Source organism: Gorilla gorilla, chromosome 1, assembly GCF_029281585.2.
Source record: "Gorilla gorilla gorilla isolate KB3781 chromosome 1, NHGRI_mGorGor1-v2.1_pri, whole genome shotgun sequence".
Lineage (NCBI taxonomy): Eukaryota > Metazoa > Chordata > Mammalia > Primates > Hominidae > Gorilla > Gorilla gorilla.
The window spans coordinates 188,574,881-188,589,348 of NC_073224.2; the positions used below are offsets into that span (position 1 = coordinate 188,574,881).

A 14,468-nucleotide genomic window follows, 5' to 3' on the forward strand; every position below is an offset into this window, starting at 1 on the left:
TATGTATGTGTGTATTTATTTATTTATGTAATTAATTTATTTAGAAATGGAGTCTCGCTCTGTCGCCAGGCTGGAGTGCAGTGGCACAATCTCGGCTCACTGCAACCTCTGCCTCCCGGATTCAAGCTAATCTCCTGCCTCAGCCTCCTGAGTAGTTGGGATTGCAGGTGCCTGCCACCACACCCAGCTAACTTTTGTGTTTTTAGTAGAGGCGGGGTTTCACCATGTTGGCCAGGATGGTCTCCATCTCTTGACCTCGTGATCCGCCCACATTGGCCTCCCAAAGTGCTGGGATTACAGGCGTGAACCACCACGTCCGGCCTAATTTTTGTATTTTTAGTAGAGACTGGGTTTCACCATTTTGACCAGGCTGGTCTTGAACTCCTGATGTAAGGTGATCCGCCTGCCTCGGCCTTCTAAAGTGCTGGGATTACAGGTGTGAGCCACTGCGCCTGGCCTGCTTTGTATTTTCCTACTGACTAATGTTGAACATCTTTTTAGATGCTTATTAGCCATTTGTGTATCTTCTTTGGAAAAGTGTTTATTCAATTTTGGTGAAGTCCAGTTATCTATTTTTTCTTCTGTCACTTGTGCTTTTGGTGTCATCTAAGAAACTATTACCTAAGTCGCAAAGATTTAATGCTCTCTTTGTCTAAGAGTTTTATAGTTTTGCTGTTACAGTTAGATCTTTGATCCATTTTGAGTTTATTTTTGTATATGATGTGAGATAGAGGTCGAGCTTCATTCTTTTGCAAGTGGATATCCAGTTGTCCTAACACCATTTGTTGAAAAGACTGTCCTTTCTCCATTTTGTGTTCTTGATACTCTTGTCAAAAATCAAATGACCATAAATGTAAGGATTTATTTCTGGACTCTTCAATCCTGTAAGAATTTTTTTTTTTTTTTTTTTTTTTGCTTCAGTAAAGCTCAGTATCTTTATTTCTGAACTGGTGATGATAATACCCTCCCAGTACTCTTGTGGAGAGTAGAGATTTTGTTAGTAAAATTTTTGCTGTAATGTCTTCCCCTCCATCCGTAACCTCAACTTGTGATCAAGGTAAGTAGTTGGCTGTACATTTCATAAGGTCAATGACATTCCTTATTTTATCTACTGTGAACTGAAGTTATTGAAATAAACTTTGCTTTGCTTTTGTTTTAAAGTTACTCTTTAAGTAGTGGTGTCACCACAGTAAATATTGTAAATTTGGATTTCTTCGTGTTTATTTTATCACAGGTGATCCTTTCAAGGATGATCCTTTTGGAAAAATCGGTCAGTATCTTATTGAGTTTCATCTTAGCTTTCATTCATTTCTGCTTAATAATAAGCTTATGTTATTTAGGTCTGAAACTGAAGCCCCAGTAAGATGCTCTATGTGCCTGGCATTTTCAGAAAGAGAGTAGTAAATTCTTTTGATTTTGCTTAATGAATTGTTGCTTTACTTTTACTTCTCCTTTTTTTTTTTTTTTTTGGTGTTTTTTGTTTTTGAGACAGGGTCTTATTCTGTCACCCAGGCTGGAATGCAGTGGTGTGATCATGGCTCACTGCAGCCTTGACTTCCTGGGCTCAAGCAATCCTCCTGCCTCAGCCTCCTGAGTACCTAGGTCTTTAGGCTCATGCCAGTATACTTGACTGATTTTTTTTATTTTTTGTAGAGACAGGGTCTCACTGTGTTGCCCAGGTTGGTCTCGAACTCCTGGGCTCAAGCAGTCCTCCTGCCTCAGCCTCTCAAAGTGCTGCGATTACAGACAGGTGTGAGCCACTGTGCCCGGTAGCTTTACTTTTTTAAAAATGACATTAGTGTTTAGACTTTGGTGCTTTAAATATTTATTCTGATTCCTCCTTACTAACTAAAGGTTTGGTGAGTATAATGATCTATGCTACTTCAGGGTTTAGAATGTAATTTTGTTTTCCTAAGATTATAGCCCACACGTGTGATTAGAGGAAGAGAATCTTGAAGAATTACTAAAACATCAGGCTTTTTGAGATAATTCTTTTTCCGGGAATTTTCATTAGAATAATGCAAATCTTGTTTACCATTTAGTTTTGCATCCCAAACCTGTTCTAAACTATTGGCTGTTAGCTTTGAGCTCAGAGAGAAAAATACATTTAGAAGTTTTTATTGTGTTTTCTTTAGTTATGGTAGCGTAGAATAAGGGGACTTAAAATTGGATCCCTTGAAATTATATGTTAATTTAAAAAATAAGTTTATTAGGTGGAAGGTTCTGTATCTTTTATCAAAATTGCAAAGGAGTCTGTGAAATAAAAAGTACTCAGCTTAGATTCTACAGGATTTCAGACTCTTTTTGGGTTTTTTTTTTGAGACAGTCTTGCTCTGTTGCCCAGGCTAGAGTACAAGTAGTGCGATCTTGACTCACTGCAACCTCCGCCTCCCATGCTCAAGCTATTATTCTCATGCCTCAGCCTCCCGAATAGCCAGGATTACAGGCACGCACCACCACGCCTGGCTAATTTTTGTATTTTTAGTAGAGACAGGGTTTCACCGTGTTAGCCAGGCTGGTCTTAAACTCCTGAGCTCAAGTCATCCGTCTACCTCAACCTCCCAAAGTGCTGGAATTACAGGTGTGAGCCACTGCACCTGGACCAAACTGTCTTTTTGTTTGTTTGTTTTTGAGACAGGGTCTCACTGTCACCCAGGCTGGAGTGCAGTGGCAGATCTTTGCTCACTGCAGCCTCTGCCTCCCAGGTTCAAGTGAGTCTCCCACCTCAGCCTCCCGAGTAGCTGGGACTATAGGTGCGCACCACCTTGCCTGGCTAATTTTTGTGTTTTTTAGTAGAGAGGAGGTTTTGACATGTTGGGCAGGCTGGTCTTGAACTCCTGACTTCAAGTGATCTGCCTGTCTCAGCCTCCCAAAGTGGTGGGAATGCAGGCATGAGCCACTGCACCTGGCCCCAAACTGTCTTTTAATTAAGGCACTGATCATACCTTCAAGTGATGGGAAATTTAGTGCAATAATTTTTTTTTGTCTCTTATATTCGTGCCTTGTTTTTTTAGATCCATTTGGTGGTGATCCTTTCAAAGGTTCAGATCCATTTGCATCAGACTGTTTCTTCAGGCAATCTACTGATCCTTTTGCCACTTCAAGCACTGACCCTTTCAGTGCAGCCAACAATAGCAGTATTACATCGGTAAGTGGGAGAATTAAAAACTGTTAAGTTAAATGGATAATAAGTGTCCTAAGCAAGTTTCTTGAAATACATAGTGATGAAAGAACCCTCATTTAGATTACTTCTAATGGACCATATAAGAATTTCAGTCTCATCCCAATTCATTTAGTTTTTGGTTCAGACTGGTATTTCATAGTTTGATTACCCACTGGAATTAACTGGAATGACTGAACGGGGTCCAAAAGTGATGTTCATCTTTCGAAAGAGACTAAATCTTATCCTATTGAGGATACTAAAAATGATTGGAAATTTATAAGCCAATCTTACATAAAACTTTTCTGAAATGTTTGGTATGTTATTGAAATAATGAAAATTAAAAGAATTTTAGAAAAATAAAATCATTTATGTTATTTCATAGACACATCTGGAATGTTAATTCTGCAAAGTACAAATTCTCACTAAATGTCAAGCTCTCTTGAGAACGTACATACCTACAGCAATCACTATTTAATAACCACATGCCTGATCCAGGTACTGGTGTGTGCTTTACATTCATTGTTTCTAATCTTCACATCAATTTTGCAAAGTAGGTGTTGATATCCCTATTTTAAAAATAAGGACACTGGGACTTAGAAAAATTAACATGTTTAAGGTCCTATAGCTAGTTGCTGTTTTATCTGGAGGCTTTAAGAAAATCTTCATGGCCGGCCGCGGTGGCTCACGCCTGTAATCCCAGCACTATGGGAGGCTGAGGTGGGCGGATCACGAGGTCAGGAGATCGAGACCATCCTGGCTAACATGGTGAAAACTCGTCTCTACTAAAAATACAAAAAATTAGCCGGGCGCGGTGGTGGGTGCCTATAGTCCCAGCTACTCAGGAGGCTGAGGCAGGAGAATGGCGTGAACCCGGGAGGCGGAGCTTGCAGTGAGCCGAGATCGCGCCACTGCACTCCAGCCTGGGTGACAGAGCGAGACTCCGTCTCAAAAAAAAAAAAAAAAAAAAAAAATCTTCATCTTGTGGATATTTACAAATACTCAAAAGAGAATAATGTAATGAAATATTTTAACAATCTTCCATGCATCCATTACCCGATTTCAATAGTTAGGAATGGTTTTGCAGGTTTTTGGTTTTGCTTTTTAATTTGTATTTTGAGACTTCGTTTTTGAGACCGCAGTTTCATGTCTGTAGGTAAACTGAACCTATAAAGGACCAGTTAACTGAGAAGCATTTGAAGCAAAAAATTTGTCTTCTAGTACTATTAGATTAAGAATATTTCCTTTAAAATGTAATTGATTATTTTAAAAATAATAGGTTTTGTATTATTGAAAGTTGCTTCTTTTTTGTATTCAGTAAAGAGCTGCTTGGCTAAGAACTGGTGTTTTCCATTGAATAAAAACTGGACAGATACCTTCGTGACTGAATATTTTTCGTTTCCCTGGGCTACTGGATACTCTGTTTTCCTATAGCACTTAGTTTGCAATGTGGACCCATTTGCCAAATTCTTCTAAAATTGCTGCTACTGGAATTCTTCTCCTCTCACCTTCTTACTCTAGCCTCTCATTCTCCTATCATCTAAAGAGCAAGAAAGCTAAATTAGCTCTTCTAATTTAAAAATGAATACATTCCTCTTGTCCTGTCCCCCATGAGATTTTTCTACCATTTGTTTTACTGACTTTTATTCCCAGTTTTCTAAAGGAATATTGTCCTTGCTTACAGCTTGTAATTTCACCATTCAAAACAAAAAACCAGATTGGCAATATAATAATAGCTGCAGTTTATCTAATTTCCTCTGTGTGCCAGGGATGGTGCCAAGCTCTTTATATGCATTGTCTCATTTACTTTTCACAGTAATCCTATGAGGTTTACGTAGGTTAAGTTGAGGCCAGGTGTGGTGGCTCCCACCTCTAATTCCAGCACTTCAGGAGGCCAAGGCAGGAGGATCACTTAAGGCAAGTAGTTCACAACCAGCCTGGGCAACAAAGTGAGACACTATCTCTACAAAAAAATTAAAATATTAGTCAGGTGTAATAGCATGCACCTGTAATCACAGCTACTCGAGAGACTGAGGTGGGAGGATTGCGTGAGCTCAGGAAGTCAAGGCAGCAGTGAGCCATGATTGTACCACAGCACTCCAGATTGGGTGACAGAGTGAGATCTTGTCTCAATTTAAAAAAAGAAAAAAAAAGATAGATTACGTTGGTAGTAAGTTAGTAACTGTTAGAACTAGACTCAAGCCAAAATCTAAGATTTTCACCAATACAATCTGGAAATTTTTTAAAAATTGCCCTGCTAAACTCCCCAATTATCAAACTGACATAGAGTTTTGTGGCCCCTTATTCCTTCATGGGCTGCACAATCTATCCTTTTCCCCCTGCTATCCTGACGGCCTTTTAGGGTGGTTGCACAGTATATGATGAAGGACTAGAAACTAAACCTGACACACATGTGGTTATGCCCTTTCCCTTTCTCCTTGTGTTGGCAAATCAAATCTGCAAGCTGTTGTTTAAAACACAGCCTGTTAGTTTTTTCTTCTCTCAAAGAGAAGAAGTAATAATACAGGTTGAGCACCCCAAATCCGAAATGTGCCAGTGAGCATTTCCTGAGTATCATGTCAGCACTCAAAAGGTTTCAGACTTTGGAGCATTTCACGTTTTCAGATTATGGATGTTCGCTTGGTAAGTATAACACAAATATTCCAAAATCTGAAAAAAACCCAACATCCAAAATACTTTTTGTCCCAAGCATTTCAGATAAGGATGCTCAACCTGTACTTGGTGACTTGTTATGTCAGTGACCTTCTCTTACACTGGTGATATGACTATCATATTAGGAATCGTGGAAAGTTATCTCGCTATATAGGCCAGTTTAAGTTTTTCTTTAATTGCTGTTTATTCTGCAGATATCTAAGTTAGTGTGCTAGTTGTATAATAGTATAATTGGCCTCAGTTAATACTATCATTACTTTTTATCATTCATAGTTTTCATTTCTAAAAACTTCATTAGTACTAATTCTTTCCGCTAGTAGTTTTAATGGATTCTCTTTTATAAAGAGAGAAGGTTAGTCCCAGTTAACATTACCTTTCTCTACAATTAATTTTTTTAACTTGGAGATTTATACATTAGCTCTGGCAGTATTATTTGACATTTATTTGTAATATCCAACTTCTTGATAATTGGAAATAGAGTCTGTAATACAAATGACATTGATAATCATGCATCAGAGTTGCATATAAATGTTCAGAAACTCTTTTCACACTTTTTTTTACCTGTTTGCCAAGTCTTTCATCTAGCCCCTTAAAAAGAGCCTGGTGCCAGAAAGAGGAAACTCGGTTATCTTCCTAGATATACAATTTGTTTGACTATGATTAAAAACTAAAGTGTAAAGTAGGAAGACAGTTAAAAGCCAGAATCGCTGGCATCTGGTAACATCCTCACCTTTAGCAAGATCAGTTGCTCTTGATCCCAGACTTTTACATAGCTTATTGTTGAAAGCAGGGTCTTAGCAAAAAGCTATCTTTGTGTATGTGTGTGTGTGAGTGTGTGTATGTGTGTATGTGTGTATATGTGTTTTCTCTCTGAGGGTCAGAATGCAGAATTATTTTTAGATAACAATTAGAAAATAGAAATGTAACATTTTATGATATTAAGTACTAGGATATTTGAGAATTAAAATAGTGTGTGCATTCTAAACGTAAAATGATATTCTGGAATCGAAAAAGGACGTTAATGGAAAAACTGGTGAAATCTAATAAAATCTATGGTTTATAGTTTTGTACCAGTGTTCTTAGTTTTAATAGATGTACTATAATTATGTGAGATATTAACATTAGGGGAAACTGGGTGAAAAGTGTATGGGAACTCTGTACTATCTTTACAACTCTTATGTAAATGTAAATTATTCCAAGATAAAAGGTTAGTGGTGGCTGTCACCTAAAATCCCAGTGCTTTCGGAGGCCAAGGTGGGAGGATTTCTTGAGGCCAGGAGTTTGAGGGAAACATAGCAAGACCCTATCTATACAAATAATAACAAAAATTACCCAGGTGTGGTGGCATACACCTGTAGTCCCAGCTATTCAGGAGGCTAAGGCAGGAGAGAGGCAGGAGGATCACTTGAGCCCAGGAGTTTGAGGTTACAGTAAGCTGTGATCACACCACTGCATTCCAGCTGGGGTGACAGAGCAAGACCCTGTCTCTAAAAAATAAGTAAAAAGTTAAAACAGTGTACATCTATACAACTAGCAAGATTATGAAGAAAAAAATAAACGAATATCACCAAAGTCAGGATTGTGATTATAGAGGGGCACATGAAGACTTCTGAGGCATTGGCAGTTTCCTGGGAGATGACTACACAAGTGTTCACTTGATACTTACTTGTTAAACCATGGATCTGTTTCATGTACTTTTCTGAATAGATGTTATATTTCACAGTTAAGATTAGAAAATAATATGTATTATTTCCAGTTAGTAAGATTGCAGATCACTATGGGGAAACATTTGTTCCTAATGTCTATATTCCCTAATTAATTAAGAATTGGTAAAGAACATATTCTTTGGAGTGGTGATGAGGTTTCAGCTGTGAAGTGTTGCCTCTCTCATTCATGGTTTTGTATGCTTTGTTTAGGTAGAAACGTTGAAGCACAATGATCCTTTTGCTCCTGGTGGAACAGTTGTTGCAGCAAGCGATTCAGGTAAATAAATAATTTATCAACTTCATTGAACATTAAACATTTTTTTTAAGATTCTTTTTTCTTTGTCTCTAAATATATTTGTCATGTTATTTATAGCTTTAAAATTATTGCATAATTATATCCAATTGTAATTTACCAATAATAAGAATTTGTATATCACTTCCTACTTATCTTTCATTCTTTCATTTATTGTTCATGTTGAATATTATACTAGAATATGAACTCTACCCAGTATCAGTAAACCAATAAAAATGTTTTGCTTTATAAAATGCTGTGTTGCTTGGCAGCTTCAAAGTCAGCATTGACTGTTACGGATCTTGGTCTAAGTTAAAAGATTAGTGGCTTCCAGTAGAAAATGAAAATTGCTTTACAAATACAAATGGGTTCTGTTAATAATACAGAGAAAAGCTAGGTGTTATTTTAGCATCCAGTCTTCATACTTCATTTATGATATCAAATTTTTTATTTATTCTTTTAATAACTTTTTAAATAGTAATCTCATTTTAAACATAAACTGAGGACCAGAATATTAAGCAGTGTTCATCAAGATCGTACAGTTTAATAGATTTGAACCAGGTAAAGCCAAGATTCAATATTAGGTCTGACAAAATCAAAAAGCTTTTTCAACAAAGTAACTCTGCTTCTTTTCTACTGTTCATTTAAAACAAAACAGATAAACAGACCAGCTATCATTTGGGATGGGAGAGCAGAAAATTTGAGGAAAGTAAACTCAAATGTGTAAATACTCTAATATTATGCTGAAAATAGATCGCTTTATTTTTCTAGGTGAATACAGAGTGAGTTGTTCAGTATACAAATGTATTAATTGTGACTAATTAAGGATTATGAACATAGAAAAAGAATAGTAGAAATGCCTTTACAGGAGCCTGGGGCCGGTGGCTCACGCCTGTAATCCCAGCATTTTGGGAAACCAAGGCAGGTAGATCACTTGAGGTCGAGACCAGCCTGGCCAACATGGTGAAACCCCGTCTCCACTAAAAATGCAAAAATTAGCCAGGTATGGTGGTGGGTGCCTATAATCCCAGCTAATTGGGAGGCTGAGGCAGGAGAATTGCTTGAACCCAGAAGGCGGAGGTTGCAGTGAGCTGAGATTGTGCCATTGCACGCCAGCCTAGGCAACAGAGTGAGACTCTGTCTCCAAAAAAAAGGCTGGCTCTAAAAAACAGGTTGGGTTTCTTATAATGAACAAATTGTAACAAGATGAGATTTAGCAGAGTGCATTGTTTTCGGGTTGGAAATTAACTCCCAACATGAGTAGCAAGAGTGAGGAATACAAAAAGGAGATATGTAGAAACTAAGATTTAATGTAGGCTGGATATTGATTTAAACAGAAACTTAGAATGAGAGCAATTGAGACTTTAAAAGGCTTATTGTATTAACAGTGGTTAAATTACATATTTTTTAAGTACATGTGCTCTTTTTATACCCTCATTATTAAGCTGATTATATTGCTAAGGGTACTATAGAATTAAAAAGGATAACCTAAGAGAATAAAATGAAAGGTTAATACGTTTATGATTGCCCACACCAAGGAAATGGTAAGTGCCATAAGAGTTAATTAAACCAGCAGAGATTAAAGGAAGGGGAGATCACATTAAGGATAAATCATTAATGATATCAAAGTGGAGTGTGGCTTTTGTGGTATGCCTTGAAAGCATGGGCTAGTATTTTAGCAGGTAAATATGGAAAGAGATTATGTGGAGCAAAAAGAACAATGTGAACAAGGAATGGAGGCAGAACATATAGGGCATATTCAAGGAAAAACACATTTTTGCAAGAGCTATTTCTCTTTTTTTTGCAAGATAGAGGAATAGTCAAGGCTGAAGTGGTAGGTTACAGTGTTACATTAAAGATTTCTAATACCTCTGTTGATCTTCTGCTTAAATTCCAGTTCCTAATTCATTTCCTGTAAAGTGGTAGAATAAATGATGATAATAGCCTAGGACGGGGCAAAGATTTATCATTAATTATAATAATAATGGCTACTATTTATTGAACACTTGCAGAGTTCCAGCAGTCAACATGCTAATCATTTTTCTCTACTTGGTCCCATTTAATTCTCACAACAACTACGTTAGATTATTTGTATTATGTTTATTATACAGACAAGGAAAATCCAGGCGTGGAGAGATGAAACAGTTTTCAGAAGGTTAAAGTAGTAGTAGTAGATGTATCCAATTCAAATGAGGTCTCTGGTTTTCCACCTGCCTCTTTGGTCATTCTTTCTTCATCTCCTTTGTTGATATTTCCTCTTTTTCTCAACCTCTTAATATTGTGTTGTCCCAAGTCTTAGTCCTTGGACCTCTTTTCTTTTTTATCTGTACTCCCGTGGGGGAACTCATCTGTGGCTTCAAATACTATTGATACACTGATCTATATCTCTAGTCACATCTCTTTCCTGAACCCCAGGCTCATTTTTCCTGCTATTTATTTGGCATCTCCACTTGAATGTCTGATAGATATATCTAATGCATAAGTCTAACACAAAGCAGCTATTTTTCCTTCCTAAACCTGCTTTTCTTGGCACCTTCCACTTCTTCATGGTTCATCTTTAATGTTGTCCAGGCCTAAAATCTTAGAATCATCCTTGGTTCTTCTTTTGCTCTTCCTCTGTCTCTAATCTGTCAGGAAATCTTATTGACTCTACCTTCAAATTATATCCAGTAAAAGCCTTACAGTGGCCTGCACTTTTCTAACAATATCTCATCATTATTCCCATTACTCATTCTGCTCCAGCCACACTGGTCTTCTTGCTGCTGCTCAAACAACAGACCCATGTTCTTTGGCCCTTTGCACTAGCTGTTCCCTCTTCCTGGGATGATCCTTCTCTGTATGTTCACATGATAATCTCTACTACCTCTGACAAATCTTTGTTTTATTTTATTATAATTTAAGTTTTAGGGTACATGTGCACAATGTGCAGGTTAGTGTTACGTATGTATACATGTGCCATGCTGGTGTGCTGCACCCATTAACTCATCATTTAGCATTAGGTATATCTCCTAATGCTATCCCTCCCCCCTCCCCCCACCCCACAACAGTCCCCAAAGTGTGATGTTCCCCTTCCTGTGTCCATGTGTTCTCATTGTTCAATTCCCACCTATGAGTGAGAACATGCGGTGTTTGGTTTTTTTTCCTTGCGATAGTTTACTGAGAATGATGATTTCCAGTTTCATCCATGTCCCTACAAAGGACATGAACTCATCATTTTTTATGGCTGCATAGTATTCCATGGTGTATATGTGCCACATTTTCTTAATCCAGTCTATCATTGATGGACATTTGGGTTGGTTCCAAGTCTTTGCTACTGTGAATAGTGCTGCAATAAACATACGTGTGCATGTGTCTTTATAGCAGCATGATTTATAGTCCTTTGGGTATATACCCAGTAATGGGATGGCTGGGTCAGATGGTATTTCTAGTTCTAGATCCCTGAGGAATTGCCACACTGAATTCCACATGGTTGAACTAGTTTACAGTCCCACCAACAGTGTGAAAATGTTCCTGTTTCTCCATATCCTCTCCAGCACCTGTTGTTTCCTGACTTTTTAATGATTGCCATTCTAACTGGTGTGAGATGGTATCTCATTGTGGTTTTGCTTTGCATTTCTCTGATGGCCAGTGATGATGAGCATTTTTTCTTGTGTCTGTTGGCTGCATAAATGTCTTCTTTTGAGAAGTGTCTGTTCATATCCTTCACCCACTTTTTGATGGGGTTGTTTGTTTTTTTCTTGTAAATTTGTTTGAGTTCATTGTAGATTCTGGATATTAGCCCTTTGTCAGATGAATAGGTTGCAAAAATTTTCTCCCATTTTGTAGGTTGCCTGTTCACTCTGATGGTAGTTTCTTTTGCTGTGCAGAAGCTCTTTAGTTTGATGAGATCCCATTTGTCAATTTTGGCTTTTGTTGTCATTGCTTTTGGTGTTTTAGACATGAAGTCCTTGCCCATGCCTATGTCCTGAATGGTGATGCCTAGGTTTTCTTCTAGGGTTTTTATGGTTTTAGGTCTAACATTTAAGTCTTTAATCCATCTTGAATTAATTTTTGTATAAGGTGTAAGGAAGGGATCCAGTTTCAGCTTTCTACATATGGCTAGCCAGTTTTCCCAGCACCATTTATTAAATAGGGAATCCTTTCCTCATTGCTTGTTTTTCTCAGGTTTGTCAAAGATCAGATGATTGTAGATGTGTGGTATTATTTCTGAGGGCTCTGCTCTGTTCCATTGGTCTATATCTCTGTTTTGGTACCAGTACCATGCTGTTTTGGTTACTGTAGCCTTGTAGTATAGTTTGAAGTCAGGTATTTGATGCCTCCAGCTTTGTTCTTTTGGCTTAGGATTGACTTGGCGATGCGGGCTCTTTTTTGGTTCCATATGAACTTTAAAGTAGTTTTTTCCAATTCTGTGAAGAAAGTCATTGGTAGCTTGATGGGGATGGCATTGAATCTATAAATTACCTTGGGCAGTATGGCCATTTTCACGATACTGATTATTCCTACCCATGAACATGGAATGTTCTTCCATTTGTTTGTATCCTCTTTTATTTCATTGAGCAGTGGTTTGTAGTTCTCCTTGAAGAGGTCCCTCACGTCCCTTGTAAGTTGGATTCCTAGGTATTTTATTCTCTTTGAAGCAATTGTGAATGGGAGTTCACTCATGATTTGGCTCTCTGTTTGGCTGTTGTTGGTGTATAAGAATGCTTGTGATTTTTATACATTGATTTTGTATCCTGAGACTTTGCTGAAGTTGCTTATCAGCTTAAGGAGATTTTGGGCTGAGACAATGGGGTTTTCTAGATATACAATCATGTCATCTGCAAACAGGGACAATTTGATTTTCTCTTTTCCTAATTGAATACCCTTTATTTCCTTCTCCTGCCTAATGGCCCTGGCCAGAACTTCCAACACTATGTTGAATAGGAGTGGTGAGAGAGGGCATCCCTGTCTTGTGCCAGTTTTCAAAGGGAATGCTTCCAGTTTTTGCCCATTCAGTATGATATTGGCTGTGGGTTTGTCATAGATAGCTCTTATTATTTTGAGATACGTCCCATCAATACCTAATTTATTGAGAGTTTTTAGCATGAAGGGTTGTTGAATTTTGTCAAAGGCCTTTTCTGCATCTAATGAGATAATCATGTGGTTTTTGTCTTTGGTTCTGTTTATATGCTGGATTACATTTATTGATTTGCATATATTGACCCAGCCTTGCATCCCAGGGATGAAGCCCACTTGATCATGGTGGATAAGCTTTTTGATGTGCTGCTGGATTCGGTTTGCCAGTATTTTATTGAGGATTTTTGCATCAATGTTCATCAAGGATATTGGTCTAAAATTCTCTTTTTTGGTTGCATCTCTGCCTGGCTTTGATATCAGGATGATGCTGGCCTCATAAAATGAGTTAGGGAGGATTCCCTCTTTTTCTGTTGATTGAAATAGTTTCAGAAGGAATGGTACCAGTTCCTCCGTGTACCTCTGGTAGAATTCGGCTGTGAATCCATCTGGTCCTGGACTCTTTTTGGTTGGTAAGCTATTGATTATTGCCACAATTTCAGAGTCTGTTATTGGTCTATTCAGAGAGTCAACTTCTTCCTGGTTTAGTCTTGGGAGGGTGTATGTGTCCAGGAATTTATCCATTTCTTCTAGATTTTCTAGTTTATTTGCATAGAGGTGTTTGTAGTATTCTCTGATGGTAGTTTGTATTTCTGTGGGATCGGTGGTGATATCCCCTTTATCATTTTTTATTGTGTCTATTTGATTCTTCTCTCTTTTTTTCTTTATTAGTCTTGCTAGCGGTCTATCAATTTCGTTGATCCTTTCAAAAAACCAGCTCCTGGATTCATTAATTTTTTGAAGGGCTTTTTTGTCTGTTTCCTTCAGCTCTGCTCTGATTTTAGTTATTTCTTGCCTTCTGCTAGCTTTTGAATGTGTTTGCTCTTGCTTTTCTAGTTCTTTTAATTGTGATGTTAGGGTGTCAATTTTGGATCTTTCCTGTTTTGTCTTGTGGGCATTTAGTGCTATAAATTTCCCTCTACACACTGCTTTGAATGTGTCCCATAGATTCTGGTATGTTGTGTCTTTGTTCTCATTGGTTTCAAAGAAGATCTTTATTTCTGCCTTCATTTCGTTATGTACCCAGTAGTCATTCAGGAGCAGGTTGTTCAGTTTCCATGTAGTTGAGTGGTTTTGAGTGAGTTTCTTAATCCTGAGTTCTAGTTTGATTGCACTGTGGTCTGAGAGATAGTTTGTTATAATTTCTGTTCTTTTACATTTGCTAAGGAGAGCTTTACTTCCAAGTATGTGGTCAATTTTGGAATAGGTGTGGTGTGGTGCTGAAAATAATGTATATTCTGTTGATTTGGGGTGGAGAGTTCTGTAGATGTCTGTTAGGTCTGCTTGGTGCAGAGCTGAGTTCCTGAGTTCAATTCCTGGGTATCCTTGTTAACTTTCTGTCTCGTTGATCTGTCTAATGTTAACAGTGGGGTGTTAAAGTCTCCCATTATTATTGTGTGGGAGTCTAAGTCTCTTTGTAGGTCTCTAAGGACTTGCTTTATGAATCTGGGTGCTCCTGTATTGGGTGCATATATACTTAGGTTAGTTAGCTCTTCTTGTTGAATTGATCCCTTTACCATTATGT

The 14,468-nt window shown here is 37.8% G+C and overlaps 1 protein-coding gene across 4 annotated transcripts in view; it reads left to right on the forward strand.

Moving 5' to 3' along the window:
• The window catches only part of EPS15 (epidermal growth factor receptor pathway substrate 15), a 164,529-nt gene that overhangs the window by 117,488 nt on the left and 32,573 nt on the right, over window positions 1–14,468 (forward strand). For all 4 annotated transcript variants that reach the window (XM_063698773.1, XM_031014168.3, XM_063698780.1 and 1 more), the window contains 3 exons: window positions 1,235–1,270; window positions 3,015–3,148; window positions 7,750–7,816. In XM_063698773.1, the coding sequence (XP_063554843.1) occupies window positions 1,235–1,270; window positions 3,015–3,148; window positions 7,750–7,816 (237 nt within the window). The remainder of the gene's footprint in view (window positions 1–1,234; window positions 1,271–3,014; window positions 3,149–7,749; window positions 7,817–14,468) is intronic.